General features: G+C 39.9%; 1 protein-coding gene across 2 annotated transcripts in view; it reads left to right on the top strand.

The window, feature by feature from the left end:
- nectin3b (nectin cell adhesion molecule 3b) overlaps positions 1–27219 on the top strand; it is a 78073-nt gene that overhangs the window by 32680 nt on the left and 18174 nt on the right. Inside the window, exons 3-6 of one of the 2 annotated variants that reach the window (XM_017718069.2) lie at positions 3169–3468; positions 5448–5565; positions 6308–6459; positions 11428–14713. In XM_017718069.2, the coding sequence (XP_017573558.1) occupies positions 3169–3468; positions 5448–5565; positions 6308–6459; positions 11428–12155 (1298 nt within the window). In that variant the 3' untranslated portion in view covers positions 12156–14713. Of the gene's footprint in view, positions 1–3168; positions 3469–5447; positions 5566–6307; positions 6460–11427; positions 14714–27219 lie in introns of those variants that run through there. The other variant, XM_017718070.2, reaches the window with a different exon arrangement.

Here is a 27219-nt window from a genome sequence, read left to right as displayed (position 1 = left end):
TGGCCTTTGCTTTACTGATATTGCAGAAAGGCCAACACACGGGTGTGAAGTGCCATGCAGCATTATGTAGCATTGCGTTGCAGATCAAATTCAAATTGCAGCTACAGGAAGTGTTGCATTGAAAAATGATTTTTCAATTTGCACTCCAATCATACAGATTTTAATAGATAAAACCAAAAACCAAACAACAATTGACACTGTTTATTTTTAAGACATTAGATTGACAAGTTGGTCTTGTTCTAGGTTTATTCAGTAATAGTGAAATGCTGTGGTGTGTAGAGAAATTGAACAGTGCTGAAAGTCATTGAGCTACGTTAACAGATGTTGGTGGTTATATGAGCTTTAACAAAAATTGTTATTGTGAGCTGTGAGATTAATGTTATGGGTGTTCTGATGAATCAAGGTAAGGCTGCACAACATATTGCTTATTAATCATTATTACAATGGGCTTTTTTGTTTTTGTTTTTTAATTTTATTTTTATTTTTAATTTTTTTGTTAACGCTGTGTGCTGCGAACGTCCTGAACAATCACAGTTCCAGATGAAAGATCATTTTTGTTCAAAATAATACTGGCCAGTCTTGAATCATGTCACATTATTGATTCATCAGTGTGTTTTTAATTTAATGCAAATAAGACATATTATAATCACCATATGTAGCAGTATATTCACAATACAATACATTGTACAGTTCTAAATCAAGGTGTCAGTGTGATCCTGCAAGTGTGAATAATATGGTCAAAATAATGCAGGCCAGCATTTACCCATGTCACATTATTGAGTCAACATTGTGTTTTAATTACATTGCGAGATCTGTTGTACTGTGCAGCAGTATCATTTACAGTATGGTGTTTTGTCCTTATCATGCAGCTCTGATGCACACTGCCCTTTTCATTGGACAAGCCATTCTAACAGATCATTTCAGCTTCTCTGGAAAAGCGTTCAGTGAGACTGATGAGAAATGGAGCTTGCTTGCAGCTGGTAGTGACCATGACTGTTTTTCAAGCTGATGCCTTTTTGTTTTTGTTTTTTTTGTTGTTGTGTTTTTCCCCTTCCTCTCAAAGAACCTGTATTTTTCTCATTTCTGCTTATCAGTTCACTATTGGCAGTGCTTGAGAGTGATTCATAGGACAGGGATAATTTCTTTATTTGTGCTGGACTCTATTCTGAGATGTCTTCTCTTGTTCAGTTAACCATCTCTTCACTCTTTGTTCTTATTTTCCATGGGGAACATGTCTCCTTTTTGTGGTATCAGTTTAGTTGTGGTGAAGTATACAGACATGAGAAAGAGCAGAGGAATGGTTTGTGAACTGAATATCTTATTTTTTTTAAAGCACACTTTTTTTTTTTTTTTTTACAGATTCATATGCAAACTAATGTTTACACATTTCCTGTTGTGTTTGTGTGTGAACATTCCTATTTAGTGATGCATGGGACCTATAATGGTAATAACATTAGCCAAACCTGATCTGTAGCTGTTGGTTTGTTGCTTGAGTAGCCTCACGTCATGCCACATTTCATTGTATTTGAGCTCAAGACTCTGCCGCTTTGCTGTTGATTTGCTCCAGTATTTTGGACCATTATTGTTGCACGACCCATGTTATATGGCAGACATTACTGGTCCCTCCGTAATTTCAAATCATCCAGGCCCTGAGGCCATAAAGCAGCCCAACACAATATGCTCCTTCCACCATGCTTCACAGATGAGATGAGGTTTTGGTACTGATATGGTAGGGATGGAGGAGGTATTGATGCAATATAATAGTGATATTTGGGCTTTAAAAATTGTATCGATACACAAATACTGTGAAGTGTCAGTGTTTTATTAATTTATTCTTTACTTTTTTGAAGCCCGTTGTGAGACCAGTTACCAAAAGACATTTCTGTTTTTATCCACAAGAATGTTTGAATGTTATTTAATCTACTTCTGGGGGAAAAAAAATACATATTTATATAATAGTTTTGAGTGATGATTTGTCTACTTCAGTCTTCTTTTACCTAAATAAAAAAGGGAAATGAGATGAACAGAGTAAATATGGGTTTGTTTGTTGTCAAAAGTAATAAATTGAAATTAGGTAATATGTCATTACAGTGCTTAGCACATCACAAATCACACAACAGGCACGGCTCAGACATTGTTAAATCGTTTTGCAGGGCATGTAATGATTCCCACTCGTATAGTATACAGTGTTTTGTTTTCTCCTGTTGTATTGCCCTGTTTGTTTTCCTCAGAAGTTCATCTTTTGCCTCATCTGTCTGCAGAGCACTGTTTCAGTATTGCTGTATTGCTATGGAGCATCCAGGTGGTCTTTCTTTTCTTCTTTTTTAAAAATTTTTTTGAAGAGCATTATTTTCCTGTGGAGTAACCTTTTTCATCTGGAGTAGCCTCCTATAAACAGGGAAAGTAGCAGCTGTGCTGAATTTCTTCTGTTTGTGAACTTTTTCTTTTGGCTTGTGGACTGATGGAAGCCCAAAGCTTTGTTAAATGGCCTTTTCCACTTTTTCAAATCTTAAGAGCATCTGCATACTTTCTCTAGTTGTCTGAAATCTCACTTGATTGCACTTGAATATAATTTCCATTCTAAAAAAATAGGAGAGCTGGTAATCTTTTTTTTTTTTTTTTTTTTTTTACACTAGTAGGCAGAATAAACCCACACTTGAATTGACTGGAACATCTGACTCCAGTTACCTCTGTTGAAGAGCTCATTATCCTGGCAGTCCACATACTTTTTCCATCAGTGACCTTAATGGTTTAAACCATTTATTCAGGAAAGATATGTGATATTGTGTGTTTATTTGAAAAGACATTCAGTGTACTACAATTAAGATAATTCTAATTTAAGAGCAGTTGAATATACATGTCTAGACAATTCCTTAGAGTTCACATTTGTTGCAACTATAATTATATCTGATATTGATCTACTACGATCAGTAAAGTCTGATCAGTAAAGACTTTTCTAGAGAGGGATTAGAAGCACTGCTGACAGACCTGATGTCCGATTGATCACAGCTTATTAGAATAAAGTGGGATTTGTCAGCTGGGATGGTTTGCAAATTCAGGGGTTTCAATGCAAACTTAGCATGTGACCTTAATGATGAGGTGTCTCTCTCTCTCTCTCTCTCTCTCTCTCTCTCTCTCTCTCTCTCTCTCTCTCTCTCTCTCTCTCAGTGGAGCCAAAAGTGTATGTATCGGCTGGTTCCTCGGCTCTAATGGATGGTGGAAATGACACCACAGTTGCAACCTGCATCGCTGAGCGTGCCCGACCCCCAGCCGATGTTTCTTGGGAGACGGATCTTTACGGCACGTCTGAGGCCCACATGGCAGATGATGCTAACGGTACTACCACCACTCAGGTGCACTACAGCTGGCAACCCACCCGCCACGCCCAGGGACACACACTCACCTGTGTAGTCAGACACCCTGCACTGCAGAGCGACTTCAGAATCCCCTACATCATCAATGTCCAGTGTAAGTGGGTCTGCTTCCTTGAGTGTATTGAGTGTGTGTGTGTTAGTTTGTGGCTGAGAGAGGGTGGGTGGGTGTGTTATACATTAGAGTTGATCAGTATTGTTTTCCACAGTAAATTTTTACAAGCACGTTTCAACAAACAGAATATGAATGTGTCAATGTGTTTGTTTTAATCAACGAAAGTTCAAACTTCTGACTTAACACCTTCTGGGGGGGTCAGTTATTGGCTACTAGGTATTGACAGGAAGCAATATAGCTAGTTAAGACTTATGCTTTAATAGCTGCATTTAATTACTAAAAAGAGCCCGTTAAATGTTAATTGCTGTTATTTTTATGGCAATAAATTGTAAAGGTCCTAAATTCACAACCCCAAGAATTAACTGACTTCAGAGAGAAACTCATTTGAGTGTAGGTGTGTCCACAACATAAGCCCCACTCACTTTACTCTTATAAGGTGCACCCAGGTGCCTAGGGTTGATTACTGATAGTAATGAGACTGTTTCGACCTCTGTGTTTGTGCGTATGTAAACATTTTTTAAAGTTTGATGATGACTCAACATTTTCATTTCAAACTGTACAGTGCAAACTGCTCCTCTTTCATCTTAGGTTCTTTTTGCAGTCTGAGATGTGTGCTTTTATTCTTTCAGCACATCTGGTTTTCATATTACTGAGTGTGGTAACTGTCATCGTCATGACATGATGCTGCTGTTGATCAGTGTATAGTATGCTTTTAATAGAGAATCATCTTGTTTTCAGGGAACTCTCTCTCTGAGCCATTCCCATGGATTTCCCAAAGTTTTGTTTCTGTTTATGTTCAGTGCAGAGAGATTATTCAGATATAAAAGGAAAGTTTGATCTCACTGGTCTTACTTCCATTCCATCTCTCACACACAGTCCCTTATTATAAAGCAGAAGGTAGAGTGTAAAATGTGTGTATGGTGGTCTATGGTAACGTTGTGTGTTTGTTAGAACTATGAAACATAGATGGAACACACAAGAAGCCGGCGGTGTGAGGAGAGCCAGAGTCAGTCACGAAGGGTCTGTCTCTCATGCTCTCTCTGTCTGTCTGACTTTGTTTCTCACTTGTTCTTTATCTTTCTGCCTCTCTTTTCCTGTCGCTCTGTTTCTCAAATTTCAATCTCTGTCTCTCTCACTCTCTTGATCTCTATCTTTAATTCAATTTTTCTTTTATTCACTTTTTCTCTGTCACTTGCTATTTAGTATATATATTTGTTTTCTTTTTCTTGCATGCTCTTTTGGTTTGACTCTCTGTCTTACTCATTCACTCGCTCACTCATTCACATACTCCCCTCTCTTACTTGACTCTGGTACTCTTGCTGTCTGTCCTCTCTTTATCTCTCTTTCTCTCTAGCAGTTTTCTCTTCTTTTGTTTCACTGGCTCACTTTATTTCTCTCTTCTCAGTTGCTTTTTTTCCTCTTTTTGTCTCCTTTCTCTCTCTATCTCTTTATCTCAAACTTTAATCTCTCTCTGATTCATCTCTCTCTCTCTCTCTCTCTCTCTCTCTCTCTCTCTCTCTCTCTCTCTGTCTCTCTGTCTCTCTGTCTCTCTGTCTCTCTGTCTCTCTGTCTCTCTGTCTCTCTGTCTCTCTGTCTCTCTGTCTCTGTCTCTCTCTCTCTCTCTGTCTCTCTCTGTCTCTCTGTCTCTCTGTCTCTCTCTCTGTGTGTGTGTGTGTGTAAATGGCCTGTAGCACCATTTACCTCCAACCTTGCAAATGCTACCACTTTCACACTTAAGCTTCAAATGTTTAAATGCTTTTATTGCAGTCAAACATACTATTATTATGGTGTTCTCGAGGTGCTTTGGTTGTACTTCAAATTTTGTTCTTGATGAATTTCACTTTTCAGGATTTTTCTTTTTTTTGTCATGGTTGCTTTAAAACTCTCCTCAGTTTGACTAGGTGTGGCTGTCTTGCCTTCCTGTACCTGAATTGAATGAACTCTTTGTGCTGTGTCCACAGTTGCTCCAGACATCCTAGTGCTGGGATATGATGGGGACTGGTATGTGGGGAGAGAGAATGTCCAGCTGAAGTGTCGAGCCAAGGCCAACCCACCAGCTCACCACTTCAGATGGATCAGGTGTGTACACACAGAGAGCCCTGATACACTCTACACTGTGCTCATCGTTTAAGGCTTCTGGAACAGGTTCAGCTAAATAGTGCTGGTCAGGCATGCTTCCAGTTCGCCTACTGTGACTGCAGATGCTCGCTCTACCTGAGGCTGAACACACACCACTAATCACTCCCTCTATAACGGTCTGATATCTGCTTAAATAGACTTTTTCCTTCTCATTACACAGGCCGCTCATCAGTCCTTAGCAGTCATAAGTCAAAATGCTTCTATTTATTTCAGTATCTTGACTGTAGCTTGTACTCCTAAAAATAAAAGTTTGTAAATAGTTCTTGCTTTCGGTATAAGGTCCTAGAAAAACTTTGTTATAGAACCGTTACATTATGTGGAAGGTTCATTTATGATAGAAAAAATCTTTTTGATTGCACATTAAAAAAAAATAAACAAAGAATAAATAGTGCTTGATCTCTAGGTTTGCTTCAGTGATGGCAAAATGAAAATTTTCTTTAAACCTCTTTTTGAGAACTTTTAAGTTGAGGACGCTGTGAAACCAGAAATGGTTCCTTGTGGAGCCTACCATGTTTAAAGAACAATCCATTATGATGCTCTTAAGTGGGTGTAGAAACCTTGAGCTACACAAACATAAACAGACTATCTGTACATATAAGCTATAAGACATCTCCTCTCCTTTTCCAAACATGTAAGATTAACCTATCTTCCTTGTCACCCGTATGTTTTTTGTGTGTTTTAGGCTGGATGGAGATATGCCAGATGGAGTGGAGACGATGAACAACTCTCTCATCTTCTTGAGGCCACTGCAGAGGAATGATTCTGGGGTCTATAGATGTGAAGTGGGCAATGACATCGGCCTGCGCAGCCGCGATATTAGGATACGCATTCAAGGTGAGTGGGAGCTGGTGGGCATCTGAACTGTGTTTCTTAATGTTGCATGACGGACTGCCTTTGGTTAACATCAAATTGTTGTCTTATGCAAATACAAGTTGTCTATTAAAATGTCAACATGAAAAATAAAAATGCAAACACACACTATCTCACTCTTCAGATCCAGGAATCTGAGTTCAGTGTGGTTCCACTAAAGGAGTATTCAGACCAACAATACAGTGCAACACTGATTTTATGTTTTAATAGGGCTGAATAGCGTGACCTGTGCTCATATTTAGGATGAAGTGTCTATATTAATTGCCTTAAGAAGGTAGTGTGACTCTAGCCAAAAGACTTTACTGTCTAACGTTGCACTGGTTAGCTTTAATGTTAGTTAGATGACTCAACTGAAGGGGCAGTTTCAATCACTTCAGTCTCCTCCTCAACCTACTGGTTTAACCTGGAAAGACAAAATGTTGTCCCTTTTGAATATTAACCACCAAAGTCAAAGTAATGGCCAAAGTCCTTTTTGTTTCCTTCCCTACAGTTAACTGAACCGCTTATTTACTGATACTCTTACAAACATGTTGGCATTAGTCAAATGCACATGCCATTAGCCATCCAGATGTTCATGTGGGGAAATCCCCTCCGCTGCCCCTAGACTGTCCCTGCAGTGCACACCCTGTCTCACACAACAGCATAAGCTTCAAATCATCTGAATGTTTCTGAGGTCACTGCTTGGAGAGTGCTGGCCTGCTATTTTGGGCTGGCATCACCTGGAGACCATGCACAACTACATTGGAATCAGTCCTCCTGCCTTAAGGCCAGCGAGGGATTGTTTCAAGATAGTTTGCTATTCTCTTCTGTTGAGTCATATAACAACCATGAGTCAAAACACGATAGCCAGGCACCAGGGTGCTGTCGCTGAGATTTTTTTTCTGTCTGTGCCTGTGTGCACAGAACCTCATGACTGCTGTGGAAACTAGCTGGTAGGTCTGGTAATGGTGTATTATGCTGACTTAATGGATCATCTTAATCCAAGCTCAGTAAAAGCTTTTTAAAGTAGGATAGTTCTGTCTAAGGTTAAAAGTTAAAAGACCACTTTGGCCTTTGTGCTCTCCTGTTTTGCGATCAGCCTTATTTTTTGAGCCGTCAACAGTGATTCTGTGTTGTGTAATTAGTCTCTGTGATAGATCTGTAGAACATCTCTTTCTTTCTCCTGCACATACTGTTTCCTCTGCCTGTCATGCTGCTTGAGGGTAAAAAATTGGAAGAAAGAGAGCAACCTTGACTGAGAGATGATGTCCTAGATTCATGAAACATTCACCAGCTCATTTCAACTGTTATTCATTATTTATTTCCCTTTTTGTGCATTCCCCTTGAGAGAGATTTGACGTTGGCGTGCATGAGGCTCTTCCTCGGTGTTCACTCGTGTGCGCATATGCATGCGTTTGATGCAGGATCTGTGTTGTAGCGTTTCTCATTCTTCTCATAAGCGTGTTGCGTCATTGGTGTGAATCCTGAGAATCTGCCATGTCTGCGAACACTTGATACGTGTGTGTGTGTGTGTGTGTGTGTGTGTGTGTGTGTGTGTGTGTGTGTGTGTGTGGGTTGCATAGAGATACAGACTAGACAGGTACTTGCACAGATTGGACCCCCCCCCCCCCCCCCGCCTTTTTTTTTTCTTTTTTTTTTTCTTTTTTTTTTATATGGCCATTCTTCAAGATTTTGTCGAGGCTAAGCTCAGTCACACCTTAGGAGTTAGATCTACAGGGTCAGCTTAGCTTCCACAAGCTTCATCACTTTTGGATTCACTTTTCAGGCAAAGTTTCACCACCTGTAGAGTTTTCCCCTTAGTGATTTTGACCCAGCAAAGATGCACATGTCACTATAGCACTGGAAATCCCATCGATGAAACATGATCAGCATCAAATTCCATAATGTGTTAAATCACTTTGATTTAATGATTGACTTTGAATAATTATTTTAGGCACATGTTGTAATTGGCTGTATTAGTCCTGTCTGTTTTAGTGTGCAGTTTATATCAGATTGTTTGTGTAAATCTGTGAGTGTCTGAGACTAAAATGCAACAAACTTTTCTGCCCTGCACACCTCACACCTCAATACTCAACATACTCAGTATGTGCGTGTGTGCTACTACTTTGTCTGTATGTCTCCAGTCTTTCTGCATAAGTAATTGAGGACAAGGCCCCTCCTGCATGTTAATCACACTCCTCCCCCACCTGGTCACTATCCCTCACTCGCACATCCATATCTCAGGGTGACTCCGTGTGTGTGCTTATGCATGATGTGCTGACTATGTAGGAAAACCAAAGAGGGGTTCTTTCCTACTGATCTTGTTGTTTTAACCAAAGCTACCTTTTTTTGTTGAAATGGCAGAACCATTCCTTGTTAATAAGCGAGATTATGATGTTTCAAAATGTCTGCATAATTAAATCCTTGAGATGAAAACAGCCATTCAGAGTGGTTAGATGTAAAATAGGGCATTATATAGAAACTTACTTAAGATTTTTTTTAACCGTAATGATGGAACCAGAGACCGCGATGTCTGCAACACAGGCAAAGCTCCAAAATGTCCAGTTAACATTTGTCTTTTGACATTATATATGTAATGTTGATAAAGATAAATAGTGGCACATCTGAAAAAAATAAGTTTGCTATGGTATTATTTTGCCTTACAACACCCTGCATATACCTCTCTATGAAAAAATGTAAATGCTTTATACCAAAACATATAGCGTAACGACATCTCTACATATTTGTAACTATATTGTCAAACTTCTGCCTGTGAGGTAGCTTTAAAGGGCATTAAATGTTTCAGATGTCTGGTTCCTTTCACCATTACTGTGAACAATTGTGAGTGTACGTTTCCCTAAAACAGCATTTCGTTCATCTAACAACTCTGAATGATTTTACATCTTCGCCATTGTATTATGGAGATTAAAAAAAACATCTTGTGGGAATTCCTGTTTTGAGAAATTGAGAAAATTACTCTCTCTATATACACTCCTGTGACAAGGTATAAACAAGAGAGACAGGGAGCGAGAGACAGGGAGCGAGAGACAGGGAGCGAGAGACAGGGAGCGAGAGACAGGGAGCGAGAGACAGGGAGCGAGAGACAGGGAGCGAGAGACAGGGAGCGAGAGACAGGGAGCGAGAGACAGGGAGCGAGAGACAGAGAGCGAGAGACAGAGAGCGAGAGACAGAGAGCGAGAGACAGAGAGCGAGAGACACATTCTGACCTTCAGCAGTTTGTCCCCTTCTCACCACTTTTGCTTGCTTTCTCTCCGTGACATGCTGAGGCTAGAGGGCTCTAGTGTGTATTGATCGCTCAAATCGCTCTTTACGTCACAGAGCTGAATTGAATACATTAAAATAAATTGACATTATCTGTGCCCTTGTGATTTAAGCTGAGATAATGTGCATTTTATCTGAGATAATTTAATGCGTTCAATAACAGAGTATGCACTGTTAAAGACATTACTGTGTGCTGCCAAAATTTTGGAGGACTGTACAAACATTGGGGAATTCAAGTGTTTTTCATCCATTCTTTGAGGTGTCCAGTCTTCCAGTGTCCAGTCTGAGTTGACTTGCATGGATGGGCACACATTCATAAACAGTGTCATTCATTTCTGTCTGTTGCATTGTGTGTATTGTCCTTGGCCTTTTGAATATGGTGTACAGGAATGCATAGAATTTGCTACATTATACCTCAGGACTGCAAGGCGAATGAGCAGACTAACTGCCTTCTTTTAGTTTTGTCGGCAACCTTTCTCACAACTGTGGAAAATACCCTGACGCTGAATATACTCTCCTTTTGTTTATGCATGCACGCACGACACTGGCAGCCAAATAAGCTCTCACTACTTATGGAATGGGACACTGTAATGTGATAGCTTGACTCCAGTCCTTCTCTAGTGAGACTGATGCTTGCATAGTGGAGATACATGCCCCAGAATGCTCTGAAATGCAGCACGCCAGCCCCCTAACCCAATCAAGCGGTCAGTGCTTGGTAATGGCCTTCAAGAATTTTCTTGCTTAGATAGCCTCGGGCTTGATAGTCACCCTGATAGACCAACTAATGTACTTCTTCCTCCCCTTAGTACCCACAATATTTCCCCACCCATGTTCCCTCCAACAAAATCCCTCAGTTTATCCTCATCAGCTGTTTACTCATCCGTAGTCCCTCTCTCAGCTAACTCAGTGTTCCACACTAGGTTTCATTGTTGCAGGGGAAAAAAAAAACACTTCGCATTGTTGCTTCCATTAATTCTGGAATGTGTGGAGTTAGCGAGAGAAGCCAGTATGTAGAACCTCATGATTGCCTCGTCATAAAGCCTTGAAGAGGAAAAACGTTCAATCTAACCCTTTTCTATCCCCATTCCTCATATTTTATGTTGTAGTTAGTTCTGTTGTAGACTATTTGCTTTGCACAACAGTTCCAGATTTTGCTGTTCTGTGAAATGCCAGAAGAAACATGGGTATTAATTTAAACTCTTAAGTGCCTGTTCATGGCTCACATGTTAATTCCCTTCTTGTAACTGCACAACTTGCATAGTAGCTTTATAGTAGTTGGTGAATAACCCTTTATGGCGTAGTGTAACCATGATGTTGCTAATAAATGAATGTGTGTTCTAGTCAAGTAGCATGTCATTTACATACTTTTGATTGGCAATATATTAAATTTCATTCATTGTTAACAACATTGGCATCATTGACTGAACCATTTCGTTTTAAGCAAAACCTGGAACTGCTGTGTTTATGGCTGTAGAAAAATAGTGAAGTTTAATTTTCATGTAGAGTTCATTGCAAGTAGATGAGCTTTGAAACCAATATCATGTGATTAATGTTAATATTCAGATGTAGTTGGCATTGACATTCTCTACTTTTCTTTGTCTATTCATGCCTCCTCCTCCTATGTCCCCTCCTTCCCTCCTTCCCTCCTTCTTCCCTCCTTCCCTCCATTAGATCCTCCTTCCACCACCGCTATGCCTCCCACTACCCCTGTGCTCCTCCTAAACGCCGGCATCTCTGTAACAGCACCTGGCAATAAGCAGAGGGCGCTCTTCACCTCCCCCACATTGGCGCCGCTGCACGAGGGCAACCTGGGCACCATAGTGGGCGGGGCAGTGGGCGGAGCCCTCTTCCTGCTGCTGCTGCTGGTATTGGGCGGGATTTATTACCAGCGGCAGCGGCGGACCTTCCGTGGTGACTACTACACCAAGCAGTACCTCGGGCCCTCGGACATGCAGAAAGCGCCGCAGCCCCACGAGCTGCAGCAGGTCTACAGCAATGAGGCAGGCCGGGCCAGCCCTGACTCCAAAGTCAAACCCAGCCATGATGGCAACGGCATCATCTACCCTGACAAAGATAGAGAGGAGTGGGGCGACTTTGACCGAGAAAGGTCCCCCAACGGCCGCAGCAGAGTCATACGAGAGGCCAACGCCCACCACAACTACCATAACCACCACCAGAGCTACCACCCCAAACCCCACCACCCTCACCCCAGTCACCCACATAGCTTCCACCCCGGGCAGCACAACCACAGGGGCTCCCTCCAGCCGGAGCACCGCAGGTACCCTGCTCCTCAGTCCATGGGCAACGGCTCCCCGTACCTGCCGGAGGACTGCTATGACAATGACTACGTCTCACATACGGATGGTTCCATGATCTCCCGCAGGGAGTGGTATGTTTAAATCCAGGGCAAAACAGCAGCAGCAGGAAGGACTGCAAAAAGACTTCAAACTGCAAAAGAACATGAGGGTAGAACTAGAGTATGTAAACTTAATAACTAGAAAAGTACTTCTGCACCTTCTTGTTTATTTTTCATCCCTGTAGTTTACACCCTCTCCTGTTTCAGTTATTTTGGCATGACCCGTCACTTCATATCAGGATATCAGGGGACCAAGAGTACAAGATATAAAAACAGAAAAAAGAGACCCTTTCTGATGATGTCAATAGGGATTCAAGATGGATTTTTTTCAAAGCTAAATGTCCTCTTTGACTTACACTGAATAAGATATTTCAGTCAATCTGTAATTCTCAGTTTTTGAAGGGAAGGGGGAGAAAAAACTATTCCGAAGGATGAGTGTTTCAAATGGCACCGGCATGATGGACGAGTTCCCATCAGTTGCATGAACTTTCAGTAATCTCATCATTCTAATGGAAACAGAAATTAGCTCCTGTCAACAGGGTGGCGGTTTCCATGGCAATGTTTAATTCCCTTCCCCAGGCATTCAGCGTAGAGAGAGGGAGGGGGCGGGGCCAGACAGGGCTGGAGTGCACTGAAGCACAGAGATCCAGACACAGAGAGAGAATGACTGCAGCACAGGGGAGGCTTTATTCAGGTGTGCGCATATGAGTGTTCCATCACTCAAGTGTTCAGATTTATACGGAGTCAATCATTCATTACATAACAGAAAAATCATAGCCGTCGCAGTCAGTATCGTTCTTTAACACTGCCCAGTGTTAATGTTGATTACATTGTTCCAGATCGACTAACAGCTGTTGATGTAACCTCAGTTAAGTATACATTGGTTCTTATGAAATCAAGTTTTGGTGCCTTTCCTCTTGCCTATATGAGTGTACAGAAGTTGGAGACCTCCTTTCATTTATTAAATTTCAAGTCAAATAGGTATTTAGGTACAGTTTATTCAATTCATTTTGGAGGGGGTATTTATTGAGAGATTATATATCAAATGATGCACTTGCATAAGAAAGGGGAGAGTCAAAATAAAACAAGTTGGGGAAGGGGACAGTTTACACAATTGGAGTTTTAAAAAAAAATTATCGATTAATAAATATTCTGTTACTGAGAAAAGGAAATAGGTTTAAAAAAAAAAAAGAAATTTTAACTAGAACACACAAAAACAGTGGTTCTATTGAATAGATTTTTATAGCATTACTGGATTTGTCAGAAGCAGAACATGAAACCAATTTCTAAGCCTGAATTGGAAAAGTCGATAAATATTTCTGCAGATTTTTTTTTTAAAACACTGAAGACATGTCTCCCAAAAGGAATGGAAGCAAATAAAGTAATAAAGCAAAGTGTGGACACACTAAATGCTGAGAAATTTAATTTGCTGTTAAATGTGTCCTCCCTTTTTTTTACTACACTGAAAAATGCATAACTTGTACTTAATGGCCACTTTGATTAGAAGTTAAATAAACAAAGGGTGGTCTCAGACTTCTGTATAGTACTGTATGTGTGTGTCTGTGTATATTCATACAGTCTGTGTGCATATACAGTTGGTGTTAACCTCCACAGTATATTTGATGGCTCAGCTGTCCGTCCAGTAGTGCAATAGTGTTCTATTTCTCTGGATTCAGATGAGAGTAGTGGACGATTACGGTCCCATATTTGTCCTAAGTTTACCTGAAATGAGTTTTGCTGACTAGGTCAAAAGAAGATTAATAATTCTGAGTTTTCTAGCAGCTGTGTTTAGGTCAGGGAGATCAGCAGTGCCTTATTGTGAAGGTGCGGATCTTTTACAGTGGCATTCTAAAGGCATCAGTGATTATGATCATTTATCTGTGAACATATGAGTATAATTTTTGGAGGAGTAATTGTGGTGAGTTAAATGACCAGTTCAGGTGCATGGGTGATCGCCCTGAACTGTTCTGTTCTGTACTTTTCCTGTCCTTCCATTTTTGCCTTTTTCACTTTCGAAAGCCTTTTTGTGCCATTGCTTGTATGATTGCTTTTCTTTTTTTTTTCTTTTTTTTTGCTTGAAAAGTCAGACAATAGCATATTTTGCTCACAGAATGACATTTGTGACACTTGAGTTGCAATGCACAAGAAAAAGGAATTTTCGTTAAGATTAAGTGTATAGTCGGAGTGGGTAAAGGTCCTGTAACTGAGAAGACTAAGAGGTGGTTATTCTGTATATATGTTGGCTGTTGGGAAAGGCTTGTTTTTCTATTTGTTTTCTCCTGTGTAAAGGCAGAGATTTGACAGTAGATCACACTAAACACACCTGCCACATAACTGTTTGTGAAGAGAGGTGTTCAGATCTGTTCAGTTTCATAGGCCACACACACTTCTCCAGAGCATTTTGTTCACCTTTTTCTTTTTGTACAGAGAAGCTACTGTAAAAAAAAAAAAAAATACAAAAAATAAATAAATAAATGTTATAAATAAAAACTGAAAGGAAAAATTACTGAAATGAACTGTGTGGAGAGTATGGAGCGTTATTTTGTAAAAACAACTTTTGGAATACAGTTTGTTTTGAAATAAAGCACCTTTTTTCTGTGATTCTGTGTCTTGCTGTTTTTCATAATCAGCTCATGTTTGTGTTCTTCTAAGGACTTCTGAGCAGTTGAAGGGGTGTGTGTGTGTGTGTGTGTGTGTGTGTGTGTGTGTGTGTGTGTGTGTGTGTGTGTGTGTCTGCGCACACGTACATACTCTTGTTTTTGTACATTTTAGGACAAAAAGTGCCCAACAAAGTATTTTTTTTTTTCATTAAAAGTGCAAAAACATTTTTTGGATTCTTATATCAAAAAAGGAATTCCATAGATTTTGCTAAGATTTGCATAATTAAGTTTTAAGATGTAAACAGACTCCTCCCGAGTAGTTTGATTCAAAATGCTGTTTTAGAGAAACTTCGAACAGTTTACGTGACACAAGATATCCTAAGTGTTTGTTTGATTCCTCTAAAACAGAGGTTCCTAGGTTTTGGGACTTGCAGCCCACACTACTGACCTCAAAAGCTTCAGCAGGATATTTAACAGACGCAATGTTTTAAAATGCAAACAAATGAAACATGATAAACAATGTATCCCTAATCTAACACAACTGATCAAGGTAATAAGGTAATGAAGGTGTTAAGATGTGTCAAAATAATAGAGCCAGGTGTTTTGAATTTGAACTCTGCAAGGTGGTAGATCTCCAGGCCCAGGATTGGGAGCCTGTGATATAGTCTATTGAATTCAACTTGACGGTGTTATTCGCATCATAATAAGCAAGAAAAAAATCTGAATGTTCTGTTTGTAACCATTTATCCGTGACTGAATTCCATACAGTTAAAAAGAGAAATGTTTTATATTGACATGCCCTGAAAACATGAGCATAACTATCACCACCACTATACAAGTCAGTAAGTTTCACCATTTCACATCAAACCACTCTGAAAGACTTTGTTTACATCTCATCCACTGAATTATGCAAAAAATGGGAAATGTGGAATTGTTTAAGGCTAAGGCTGAGGTTATGTTTAGCCTTAGACCTAGAACATTGTTAGTGCATATTGGTAGCTACATATATATGAGACATGTGTATGATCCCTCATCCTGACAAGATATAAAAAGAACTAGACCATATGTGTGCACACTTGTGCGAGTGTGTAAGGCTGTTGGAGCTGCGACACATTTCCCTGTGGAGATCCCCTGCCCTGAAGGGACAAGCTCCTCTGGCACGCTACAGTGTTTAACCTACTTCATCCCTGCACCTTCATGCACACATCCTTTTGCCACCTTTGTCGGAAGCTCATGCATTTTTCCTTAGGAAGCCTGTGGGCGGAGAGTTTCCACTGGCCCGGGGCTAAACTTCCTCTCCAGACTGCCTAGGAGAGAGCACTTAAGCCCAGGGATATTATGGACACGCTTCGAGCCGTGTTTGTGCTGCTGCTGTCCTGATCTGTTGCACTGGAGCTGTGAGGAGGGTTGAGGGATTGAGGGATTAGGCTGAGGAACAGGCTCAGTGGTGGGTCTAAATGGCCATTTGAGTGGGTGTTGATGTTCCGGAGCCCTCACTGAGTCTTTCTCCTAGTTCGTCACCGCGTGAGAAAGAAGTGCTGCTGCTGTTTCCCTTCAGATAACACTCTACTTCATGATAAATTTAAGATAAAGATGCTGGATACACAAGGTTAGCATTATCCCCAAACCAAGACCTTCTTGCACTCTCGATGAAAGTGTCCAAGCCAAGCTTGTCGACTCATGTCATAAAGCGGGGGGGGGGATTGGAGACAATGCTCGATGCACTTTTTACGTGAGAAAAGTACAATAAGATCTCATCTGGTCACAATGGTAAAGCATTTCCGTGAAATGTTTAAAATTAATCCAGCTAAAATTAAGTCATGAAACACATGTTAAAGGTGCAGTGTGAAAGATTAAGGGGGATGATGAGCCTTGAATATCTATATAGAGAGCGGGTCCTTTTCCAACAGAGGCTGCAATGGCGGACTGCCATGTTTCTACAGTAGCCCAGAACAAACAAACGAAACACTGACTCTACAAAGTGCCTTTCACATTTTAACAATTAAGTAGCAGCTTGAATTTAGTGGTACTTATAGCACCAGATGGAAGACATAGAAAGGAAAAGAACCAGTGGTTTCTGCTGGTGCTGGCTAACCATTTTGTGTTGTGAGGAGTTTGAGAACCCACATTTTACCAAATGGAGAATCATACTTAAGATTTAGCACAAGAAAAAGCAAGATAGGGTGAATCTTCTTTATCAAAGAAGCAAAAACCTATAGACGGTAGGTTCTACTACATGCTTGGAAAGGAAGGGGTGAGGGATGGACATTCAGTTGGTTATTATCTGCAACCTCACCAAGATCTTACACATTGCAATTTAATGGAAGGTGTAAACAGGCCTAAACTGTAAGCTACTGCTGCCAAAACAGTAGTTAACTACAACTTTTTTGCCATATTTGTCAAATCTTACTGATTTGTATGGGGTTTTTTGGTGAAGTCGCCAGTCTCATGTCAGTTCAGTGCACAGCAGTGTTAGCTTGCATTGTAGCAATACTGTATTTTAGCTCTTTAATGAGCTCATAATTCAAAGGATCTTTCAACATTCCGAATAAAAATGTATGTACCGCAAAATTTATTAACTTTGGCATGTTTTAGTTTTGATTTTGCTTATAGATTAAACCAGCTCAGACCCAACTTAGAGTTGGTTGAGAGAGATGGTGGCTACTGCTTTTTTTTAAGCAAGGTTACTTATCAACTCCTCGTGGTTTGAGAAAAGTGAATGATTATGATCTGGATATCCAATTAGCATAATACTGGTGTGTAGCTAAAAGCTTCTGTTAGCATAGCTCCTGTCCAAAGTAAAGAAGCCAACTTCAGCCATCATATATGTCTTGGTTGAGTGACCACATTTGAGTAAAGAGTGAAATTGTGTACATTTGATTTTTGTTTGAACCTTTGCTGTAACATTCCCACCTCTTTTCACAGTTGAGAGGGTCATGGTATCTCTGAGCTTTAGTGCTCTCTTTTCCCTCCATTTTCCCTGCACTCTGATTGGCTGTTAGGTTTGGTACAAAGGTTTTGTGCTCCAAGTGCTGCCTTGAAAAACCCCACCCAGCCCTTCAGCCCCCCTTCAGGCCATTGACACTGTCCCCATGGCAACAGACTCTTCTATGGCTTTCTGATAGAGGGCTGCTTCCCATGAGGAATACCTGCACTTCCCTTGTTTCTCTCTCCATCAGGGAAGAACAAGAGAGGCAATGAAAGAACAGAGCTGGAAAGAATGGGGGTGATTCAGAGGAGGGGGGGAAGAAAGAAAGGATGAGAATGAGATGCCACAAGAGCAGGAGACAGAGAAACAGAGACTGTGAAAGGGTGGGGGACGGGGCGGAGAGCAAGAGCAAGGTTAAAAGGATGGTTAAGGGAGAGCACGATGAGTGCGTGGCTTTGTAGAGGTGAAATGGACCATTATGAATTTCTCATATAAAATATGGTCACTTTACAGTGGCGGAATCTGTCACTGTGACCATTTAAAATATTTTACAGGCAATATATCACTATGATGGTTGGGTTCTTTTTGCAGGAAAGCTGTCGCTGTGGCTATGAATTTGAGAATATATCTTTAAGACGTTATTTTCTTCTAATATTTCCTAGTGCTCATATGATCTTTTACCCTTTGCAGACTGTCAGTAAAAATGTTCAGGGCGTGTTCAGAATTTTACAGAAGTAGACTCTGTTTTGTCATTCAGTGCTTGCTGCAGGTTGTATAAAATAAAAGGTCCTAAACAGTTCTTGGCTTGGACAGTGTTCTAGAAAAAAAGAAAACTTGAATTAGTACATAACCATTACATTATGAGGTTCTTTGCTCTCAAACATCTTGTTTAAAGATAGTTTTTGAAAAACACCTTTTGCTGAAAGGTTCTTTAGGGAACCAAAAGTGGTTCTTCTGTGGCTTCTCTCCAACCTTTATTTTTAAATGTATCATGGGGAGTAGTAACTTCCATTGATATGTACGTTTGTCATGGTTGTGGTATTTGTGGGTCTATCGGCTCTTTCTCAAGAGAGGAGGTTAAATGTATCCTAGCGTTTCGCCTCTAGGGAATACGCACTCTATATACACTACCCCAAGGCACTGCATATGTCATGTTCTGCGCTGTACTCTTTGTATTCCATGTATTCATCTCAAGCATTCATGGGTGTATGTCAACACTTTCAGGACATGTATTCACCATCTGGCAAGCGTAAGAAGAACAATGAAATTATTTTGTGATATTGGTCATGTGTTGTTGTGACTGGCTAAGCTTTCACAGTTTATAGGCCAGTATTGTTGGTTAATATGAATCCGTAATGGCCAAATGCACTTGCTTTTCATATTTACAAGACAGGTACAAGCATGGTGGGGAAAAGATCACATTTAAACACATTTGATTCATCCTCTTTTTCTAAATCTTCTAAGTCGCTTCTCCTTCTGGGTTGCAGGGGGTGCTGGAGCCTATCCCAGCTGTCAATGGGCGAAACATTTGATTTTAAAATGGTGAAATAACAATTGTCTCCATAAACAAGTATACATTCTTTTCCCATGAGACCCAGATATTTCCTGTTTTTAAGAGTGATTCTACTTCATTATCAGAACTAATAAACAGTTTAGTCTCGCTTCATTGATGTAAGACGAGATAATATGCAGGGTGAAGCACGGCCCTCACAGAGAAGAGTAGAGAAGAGAAATGAGTGCCTAATTTGCTGCATATCTCTCAGATTCACTGATCCATAGTGATCTGATACCAGAGCCATGCTAAAGCTCATGTTTTGTGGTATCAAATTACATGAACATAAGTATATACTAATAAGCCCTAAAATGTCAAATGGTGCAACAATAAACAAGAGATGCTGCATTTTGCATGTATGTTAGTACACATTAATTATTCATTTGTTCAGGACCTCATAACATTATGAATCCCATTTTATTTTCTGCATAAACACTTTTTTGTGAATTTTGTAAATATTCATGAAGATTTTTTGGTTGTATCTTTTTTACTGTTCAAAAAGTGAAAATATTTGTAAAATGTACAAAATGATGCATGTACACTATAGCTTGAAGTGTTAACCCTCTGAACGTTTTCAGTGAAGAATGAATTTCTAGTGAAAACCAAACCTGCCATTAAACAGTTATTAGACACTGCAGTGTCTAGAATTGCATTGGAAGATCTCCAGATGACCAAATGTACTGTTTTATTGATTTATACTGTTTCCACAACAACAAGCATTAACCAAATTTGCATATTTGGTTAACTATTAGTTAAATAACTGCAGCAAACTAACAGGAAACGCTAGCATGTTTGGAATAGTCAGTGCCAATGAGAGTGGAATAAACAACTCTAGTGGCTTTAAGTGAGAACAATAGAAACAGCAACAATCATGGCAAAGTGCACTCACATTTTGGATGGATCCAGGAAACGGGGAGAGGGCTAGTCGAACTCTGGTCTGAGGTAGAATGTATGTTTGTTCTTTCTGTTTCTTTCTGTTTCTTTACTGTTACTTACTAGTGTGGAAACAACTACAATAGTAATAGCACAGGCTCCATTTTAGCAAAGTCACTTAATAGAGATTAATGACAGCAGTTTTGTTTTAAAAATAGAATGACATGAAATACATAAGAATAGTATGATTCTCGAGAGTTAAATCACATTATCATAAGGCGTCATGAAATCATAATAGTTAAAAGATATACTGACCGGCCATTACATTAAGTACTTTATGCCTTATATAAGTGTGTTATGGTGAGTGTCTTGTGTTACAGTTTATACCTCAAGCGGTATTTATTGATTATGTGTCCTGATATTTCAATTTCATATCAATTTTGACAGGCATTGTCACTGACAACTGTTTCATTTGACCTTCAAGTTCAAATTTCAGTTATACAGGTAATTTCTTCTGAGATAGAAATCTAAATAAACCTTGCTGTGTCATAAATGGTCAGAATTTCCGATATTTAAAAAAAACTGGTGTATAAGATGTTTTGTAATATTATTTACTGTATTGTGTATCGTATATAGTATTTTTTTAGTTGCATAGCAACCCTACAATTATGCCAGACTTGCTCTCAAATAGACATTGAACCCTCTGACCAGTCTAAAGTTTTATTGCACACTTTTACAACCTAGAAATAACTCAGCCTGTTTGTATTATGGCACTAAATAGGGTGTAGTAAGCCTTGGGATGCAAGGGGCTGTTAAAGATTTTCACCAAGAATGTCAGCCCTTCAATCACTATTTTTGACTTACCCACAAAAGAAAACTCCCAAAATGTGTTTCATTGTGAATTTTAAAGGTGCTCTTCAAAGCAGAGAGGGATTCAAGTAATATTTTTAAGACAAACTTGTTCTATTTTTAATTTATTTGTTTATTTATTTTTAAGAAAGTAATGAATATAAAAATATGTTTTGAATGTGAGAATGGCCATCATTCTGAAACAGTACTGAATTCATATGGTTTGTTCTGGTTCCAATACTGATTTAGTATATTGGGTTGCATCACTATCTCATACTGAACACAGAGCAGTGTAGACAGTTTACGGGATTAATTCAGTAATTAGTGATTAATATCATAGCAAATATGTGAAAGAAGAAGCATGAAGATAATGTGAACATCTCATGTAGACAGAGATAATTTGATTTTGACCACTGTACTTCCCTCTGATTGTGCCTGCAATGCCTCCATCATGTCAATCTGTTCTTCTTAAGAACAGCCATTCCAGTAGGTGACCTCTGACTTCTGACCCTACTCATCTGTCCCTTCATTTGATTTTTGGGCGATAAAGGAGCTTCCCTTCGCTTAAGTGTATCTCTGTGGTGACCTGTTTTTGGATGACGTTCTACTGAATGATTTTCTGCCTTGTTTTTGCCTCAATCCCTAAGTGCTCTGGGCTAGGCACGCTATAAACCTTTGGCCAGCAGAGGAGCATCTGTGCATAGTGCTGAGAGCTTTAAATGAGTTTCATAGTAATTAAGAGTCAGTCACGAGTAGTGAATGAAGAAGAGAAACCCAGTCTGGTCCAAGTGAGAGAACCCCCCACATGCACTCCAATATGGCTATCAGATTACAGCCAGCAAAGCCCCATGTAACATTTACCAGAAAGCATAATGGCTGTGCTCCCCCAACTCTGATATCTGAGACTGGTCCTCATGTATCTACCTGTATAGTGTTCAGAATGGCTTTATGGGCATGTATGTTCAGTCCCTACTGGGCAAACGTTTGAGCCCCAGATCAGGCAGCCTGAGAGTGACACTTGATCCCTGTAATCACACTTGGGAAGGCTTGCTGATCCCAAGCCTGTTCTTATGTCACCAAGCACGAACTTGCCTAATCCACCGTCACTCAAAACTCCCCCTTGTCCTTTCTAGTTTCACCTAGGCTTAGTCTACTAATGCTAAATCTGATTGGTAAACATCGCTTGGTGCTGGTGGTATCTCTTCAAAGGATGAGGTTCACCTGTAGTTTCAGCCCTTAAAGCTTTGGCTTTAAGGCCTGTCACTGTAATGGAGTCAGAGTCTCAAAAGGCCTCTAGTCAATAATCCTTGTTTTAGCCAAGGATGCTTTAAGAGCACAGAATTGCTCACAAATTGTTTCTTCCACTTGAAGAGGAAGAGTTTATTGCAACACGTTTAAGTAAAAGACTCCTTAAGGAGCAAATTGGCAAAAGAAGGTATTAGTCATGTTTCAGAAGGCAAACTCAACTCATTGTGTCTCTTAACCACACACTTGACTTCATCACTTCAAGGAATATTAACATCCAAAATATACAAACAGTGCACAAAACTTAAATTCTGTCTGGAGAGAAGCTAAACATTTTATATGCGACTCTTGCTGTCTTCCCTGTGTTTCACCTTACAAACATATTTTGGTTATGCTGACAAGAAATTAGCTCAGTACTGTGCATGTTTATAGCATTTACATGAAAGATAATTGGCAAAGGAAGGTATTAGCTGGGTCTAAAAGAACAAGCTCAGTACTTTTTGTCTCTTAACCACACTCTTGACTCCATTACTTTAAGGAGATTAGTGTCCAAAATACACAAACAAGACACAAAGAACAGAGATTCTGTCTAGAGCTAAACTGAGCATTTTATGTGACCTTTGAAGTTTGCTGTGTCAATGTTTCATCTTACAAACATGCTTTGGTGGCATTCTGTACAGCAGAAGTGGCTGACGTTTTTGTCTTGGGGGGGTTAAATATTTGTGGTGGACCAAGGGCCACACAAGATGATTTACAAACCAAAAAGCTGCAGGAGCCCTAAGGACAATGGATTGTTGTATATGATGGCTAGTAAGTAACTCCTTAGCTTTACATTTTGTATGGCGCCAATATATTTGGAGAAATGAGGGGGACATATTTGCTTTCATAGTTACCATATTGCATTTTTCAGATATCACAGTGGTTTCTTTAGGGTCGCCAGATTTCAGCTGTGTGAAAACCAGACAAAAGAACAGGGAAAGAGGACAGGAGATGCTGGGAGGGGTCTTATGAGGTTAGAGGGGATGTTTAGCAAGTGTCCAGTATGCAAGGTAAGGGGTAGCAGGCATTTTTAAATAATGTTAAATCGAGACAGAGCATTCTAGTCATTATCAAAACCCAGACTGCCTGGTCCAAAACCAAAACCCTGTAGTCCTACATATAAGGCATACTACCATAATCCCTTTAGATTTAGTAAAAAACTTTCTGGTGGGCTGAATCAAATGGCCTTGGCCCGAAGACCTGTGTGTGATCATAATCTAGCTAAACACCATGTATTTTCTTCTTCTTGTACAGTAAGTTTGCCTGCATGTAGTTGGCATGTAGTTGATGTGCTGGGGTGTGAGCAGCTGTAACCCTCCCATATGAAGTGAACTGTGAAGGGGTCTTGTGACTATCTGTGGGGGGCCCATCTGTAGTAGAAGGCAGCCAGACGGTAGAATGATGGCCCAGCAGTGCCCCTCCTACCCGCCCCCACCCTTCGAATCCTGCCACCATCCCACCCTATTGTTCCCTCATTCTAAAGCGCATGTAACCCTGAATGAAGCCCTGAATGAAGCCCTGAATGAAGTTAAACCTCTGTAAAAACGTCTTCAGTCTGGAGGTGAATGAAAATATGCTGAACTTGAACAGCATGTCCTAGTAAGAGTGAGAGAGCTGCAGGGTTTTCCTCACAAAAATAGAAAGTGCTGTTTGTTTGGAGTTTGTCTTCCACTTGCAATGAATGCTAACAGTGGTTCTAGTATAGACAATGGTTACATACGTATAGAAATGTGAACGGTTGAAAGTATAAATTGTTTTTGAATAGTTAAATGGTTCTTCCCTATGACAGACAACCTGTTGTATGTACACTTCATTGCCAAAAGTATTTGCTCATCTGCCTTCACACGCATGTGAACTTAAGTGACATCCCATCCTTAATAAATAGGGTTTAATATGATATCAGCCCACCCTTTGCAGCTATAACAGTTTTAACTCTTCTTTTTTCCACAAAGGTTAGGAGTGTGTTCATGGGAATTTTTTAACATTCTTCCAGAAGCACATTTGTGAGGTCAGACTGATTCGTCACTCCAAAGAACATGTCTCCACTGCTTTAGAATCCAGTGGCAGCGCTTTACACCACTGCATTCAGCGCTTTGACTTGCGCTTGGTGATGTAAGGCTTGGATGCAGTTGCTCGGCCATGGAAACCCATTCCATGAAGCTCTCTATGCTGTTCTTGAGCTAATCTGAAGGCCACATGAAGTTTGGAGGTCTGTAGCAATTGACTGTTCTCTGTCCTGGCACCAAGGTGGTGGAATGAACTTTCCCTAAGTGTCCGAACAGCAGAATCACTTGCTGTCTTTAAACGACGTCTGAAGACCCATCTCTTTACACTACACTTATCTAATCACTAACACTGTCTACTAAAGATCTTCACCTCTTTTTGTTCACTGTATTTTATTACAAACTTTTTTTCAGCAGGTTTAGTGTTGTGTAGACTCTGTGTTGAGTTGTAGGTATTTTTCTACTTGTTGTATTTGTTTTAGGTCTCAATGCATAGATAACTTCAGGTAGCAATTTAGAGCAAAGCTCTTTAAAATTATGTCGACCTTTATTGACATGAGATATTCTGAAGTAATGACAAGCACTTTTGTAAGTCGCTCTGGATAAGAGCGTCTGCTAAATGCCATAAATGTAAATGTAAATGACTCTGCGGAAAGGTGGTGTCCTCTGCGCACTATGCACCTCAGCATCTTCTGACACCACATAGTCATTTTACGTGGCCTACCACTTCGTGGCTGAGTTGCTGTCGTTCCCAATCACTTGCACTTTGTTATAATACCACTGACAGTTGACTATGGAATGTTTAGTAACAAGAAAATTTCACGACTGGACTTGTTGCACAGGTGGCATCCTATCATTAAAAAAATGATAAAACTAAAAAATTAAAAACTAAGCTTTAAAATAAGCTAAGTGCTTCACTTAAGTTGAGCATCTAAAAGTAGATTATCAAACTCAAAGGAATATTTGTTACAGGATCGTTTTCCCTTTGATATCTGATCCAGCATTTTCTGATATTTTATACTGATACCAACATAGACTGAAGGTTCCATGTGCTCTGAACTTGAATTGCTCTTTTTTACCTCTTAAAAATCTATTGATTTTTGCCCATTTGACGAGTTAAGCCACTTGACCAAACCACTGCACTTCCTCCGTCACTCATCTCTCTCTCACTCTCATAAGCACTTATACATTTCATCAAAGCTGCAAGTGGATGGAGCCAAGAATCTACTTTAATAAATCTCTGCTTATAAGGGCCATCTTCTAGTCTTGGACTATTTAATAAAATGCTCTGCAGTGGGTATTCCCCATTATGACAACAATCCTCCTTATAGTCCTCCAATAATCCTTATGTGTAAAAATAACCCTTTAAATTTGCTTTATTAAAAAACTGCCGTAAGCTCTGCTGAACCTTGCCCATCTAAATACATATTATGGAAACTACCACAGTTATGGTAATCTTCAGCTTTTCACTTGTTCTTCAGTGCTTTAAGTTTAAGCTCTTGAGTTTTCTCTAGAGTCAGACTTCAGCAAGCATCAAAAATGTGCATCCTACAGGCTTTTATCGATCACTATTGAAAGATATTCATCCGCACATCCTGTTCTGTTCACCAGTGAAGACACACTGAAGGCAACATAATGGGCCACCAGTAATCACTGCGTATTTGGCCATGATATAGTCATTTATTTGTTATGAAATGTTTTGCACTAACATTTTTTCCCCATAATTATGTTTCTGTTATTCATATTTTCTCTTCATTTTTACTCATGTTTAAAGATTGGATTGAACATAATCAGTTAATTTAGGGTCCTGGATCATGCTGAAGATTGAAATGGCAAGTTATTTGCACAGCGCATGTTAATTTAGTCCCCTCACAGTGCCTCCCGTAACCTGCATCAGCATCCAACCACCACAATCCAGGTCCACTCAAAGGGTCATATGCTACACGTTTGTACTGCTCAGTGTTTGGTAATCTTGTGTAGCTGCACCACCCTCTTGGCAAGAGAAACTGTTGATCAGCCAAAGGCTAGGCCTGTTTGAGTTTAATTAATCTTAATTAATGGATGCTAATCCTATCTCTGGGAGCCCCCATTGCGGGGATAACGAGCTTGTGATCTAGCAAACCCCGCGGTTTCTGGCTAACCTGCTCCATCACATTGTACTAGAGTGTAAAAGGGCCAGAGAGAGAGATGGTGGGGGGGTAAACAGAGATGGGATGAGGAAGGAGGGCAGTAAAGCAGAAGAGGGGATGGAGCAGCAGGCTTTGAAGGCAGGCAGCATGGGGCCCTAATTACAGAATAGAAGCCTTCCTCTGCCAAACCACTGCATAACACACTCCTCCACCTGACACCCCACAATAACACACTCATACACTCCAATAGCTACCTGAGCAGCTCTGCCTTTGATGCTGACAAACGTCACCAGCACAAAACACGTTTTATACGTACCAGTGGTATGATAAATACAGTGTACTACTGCACTGTTTCTTGTTTGAATTAGTTGCATGATAAGTGATGTGCCCATGTTCTGCCCACAGATTTGTTCGTTTGTAGCAACTGTTGCAAGATTACATTCACTTCACAGAACACTGTCCATAATCCCTTTCAATCTAATGAGAAATTGTAGCCTTTCAAATTGTATTATTAATTTTGAATTAGATTCTTTTCAAATCAGCACGGTCAAACAACCTTTGATTATAGTATTATATATTATCTATTAGTATATACATACATTACTACAGGCTGTTTCAACATATTAAATCTCAGAAAAACTAAATGTCTTGATGCATATTGTGTTTCATGAAAATGCCTTGAAGTGTTATGATATAATTTTTTCCCAAATCGGGCACCCCTACTGCTGTGCATGAAACTGACTTCAGAGCTCTGGCAACCTCATCAAAATACCCCACACAAAACAATGTGTTGATAAATATTGCAGTTAAGTTGCTTAGACAGGAGTAGGATACAGTTTGTGTAGATAGTGTTGTATTATGATAGTGTTTAAGTTTATTGGAAGGCTT

This window comes from Pygocentrus nattereri, chromosome 16, assembly GCF_015220715.1.
Source record: "Pygocentrus nattereri isolate fPygNat1 chromosome 16, fPygNat1.pri, whole genome shotgun sequence".
Lineage (NCBI taxonomy): Eukaryota > Metazoa > Chordata > Actinopteri > Characiformes > Serrasalmidae > Pygocentrus > Pygocentrus nattereri.
The sequence above is the reverse complement of the archived record's forward strand: the minus strand, read 5'-3'. Positions and strand labels throughout refer to the sequence as shown.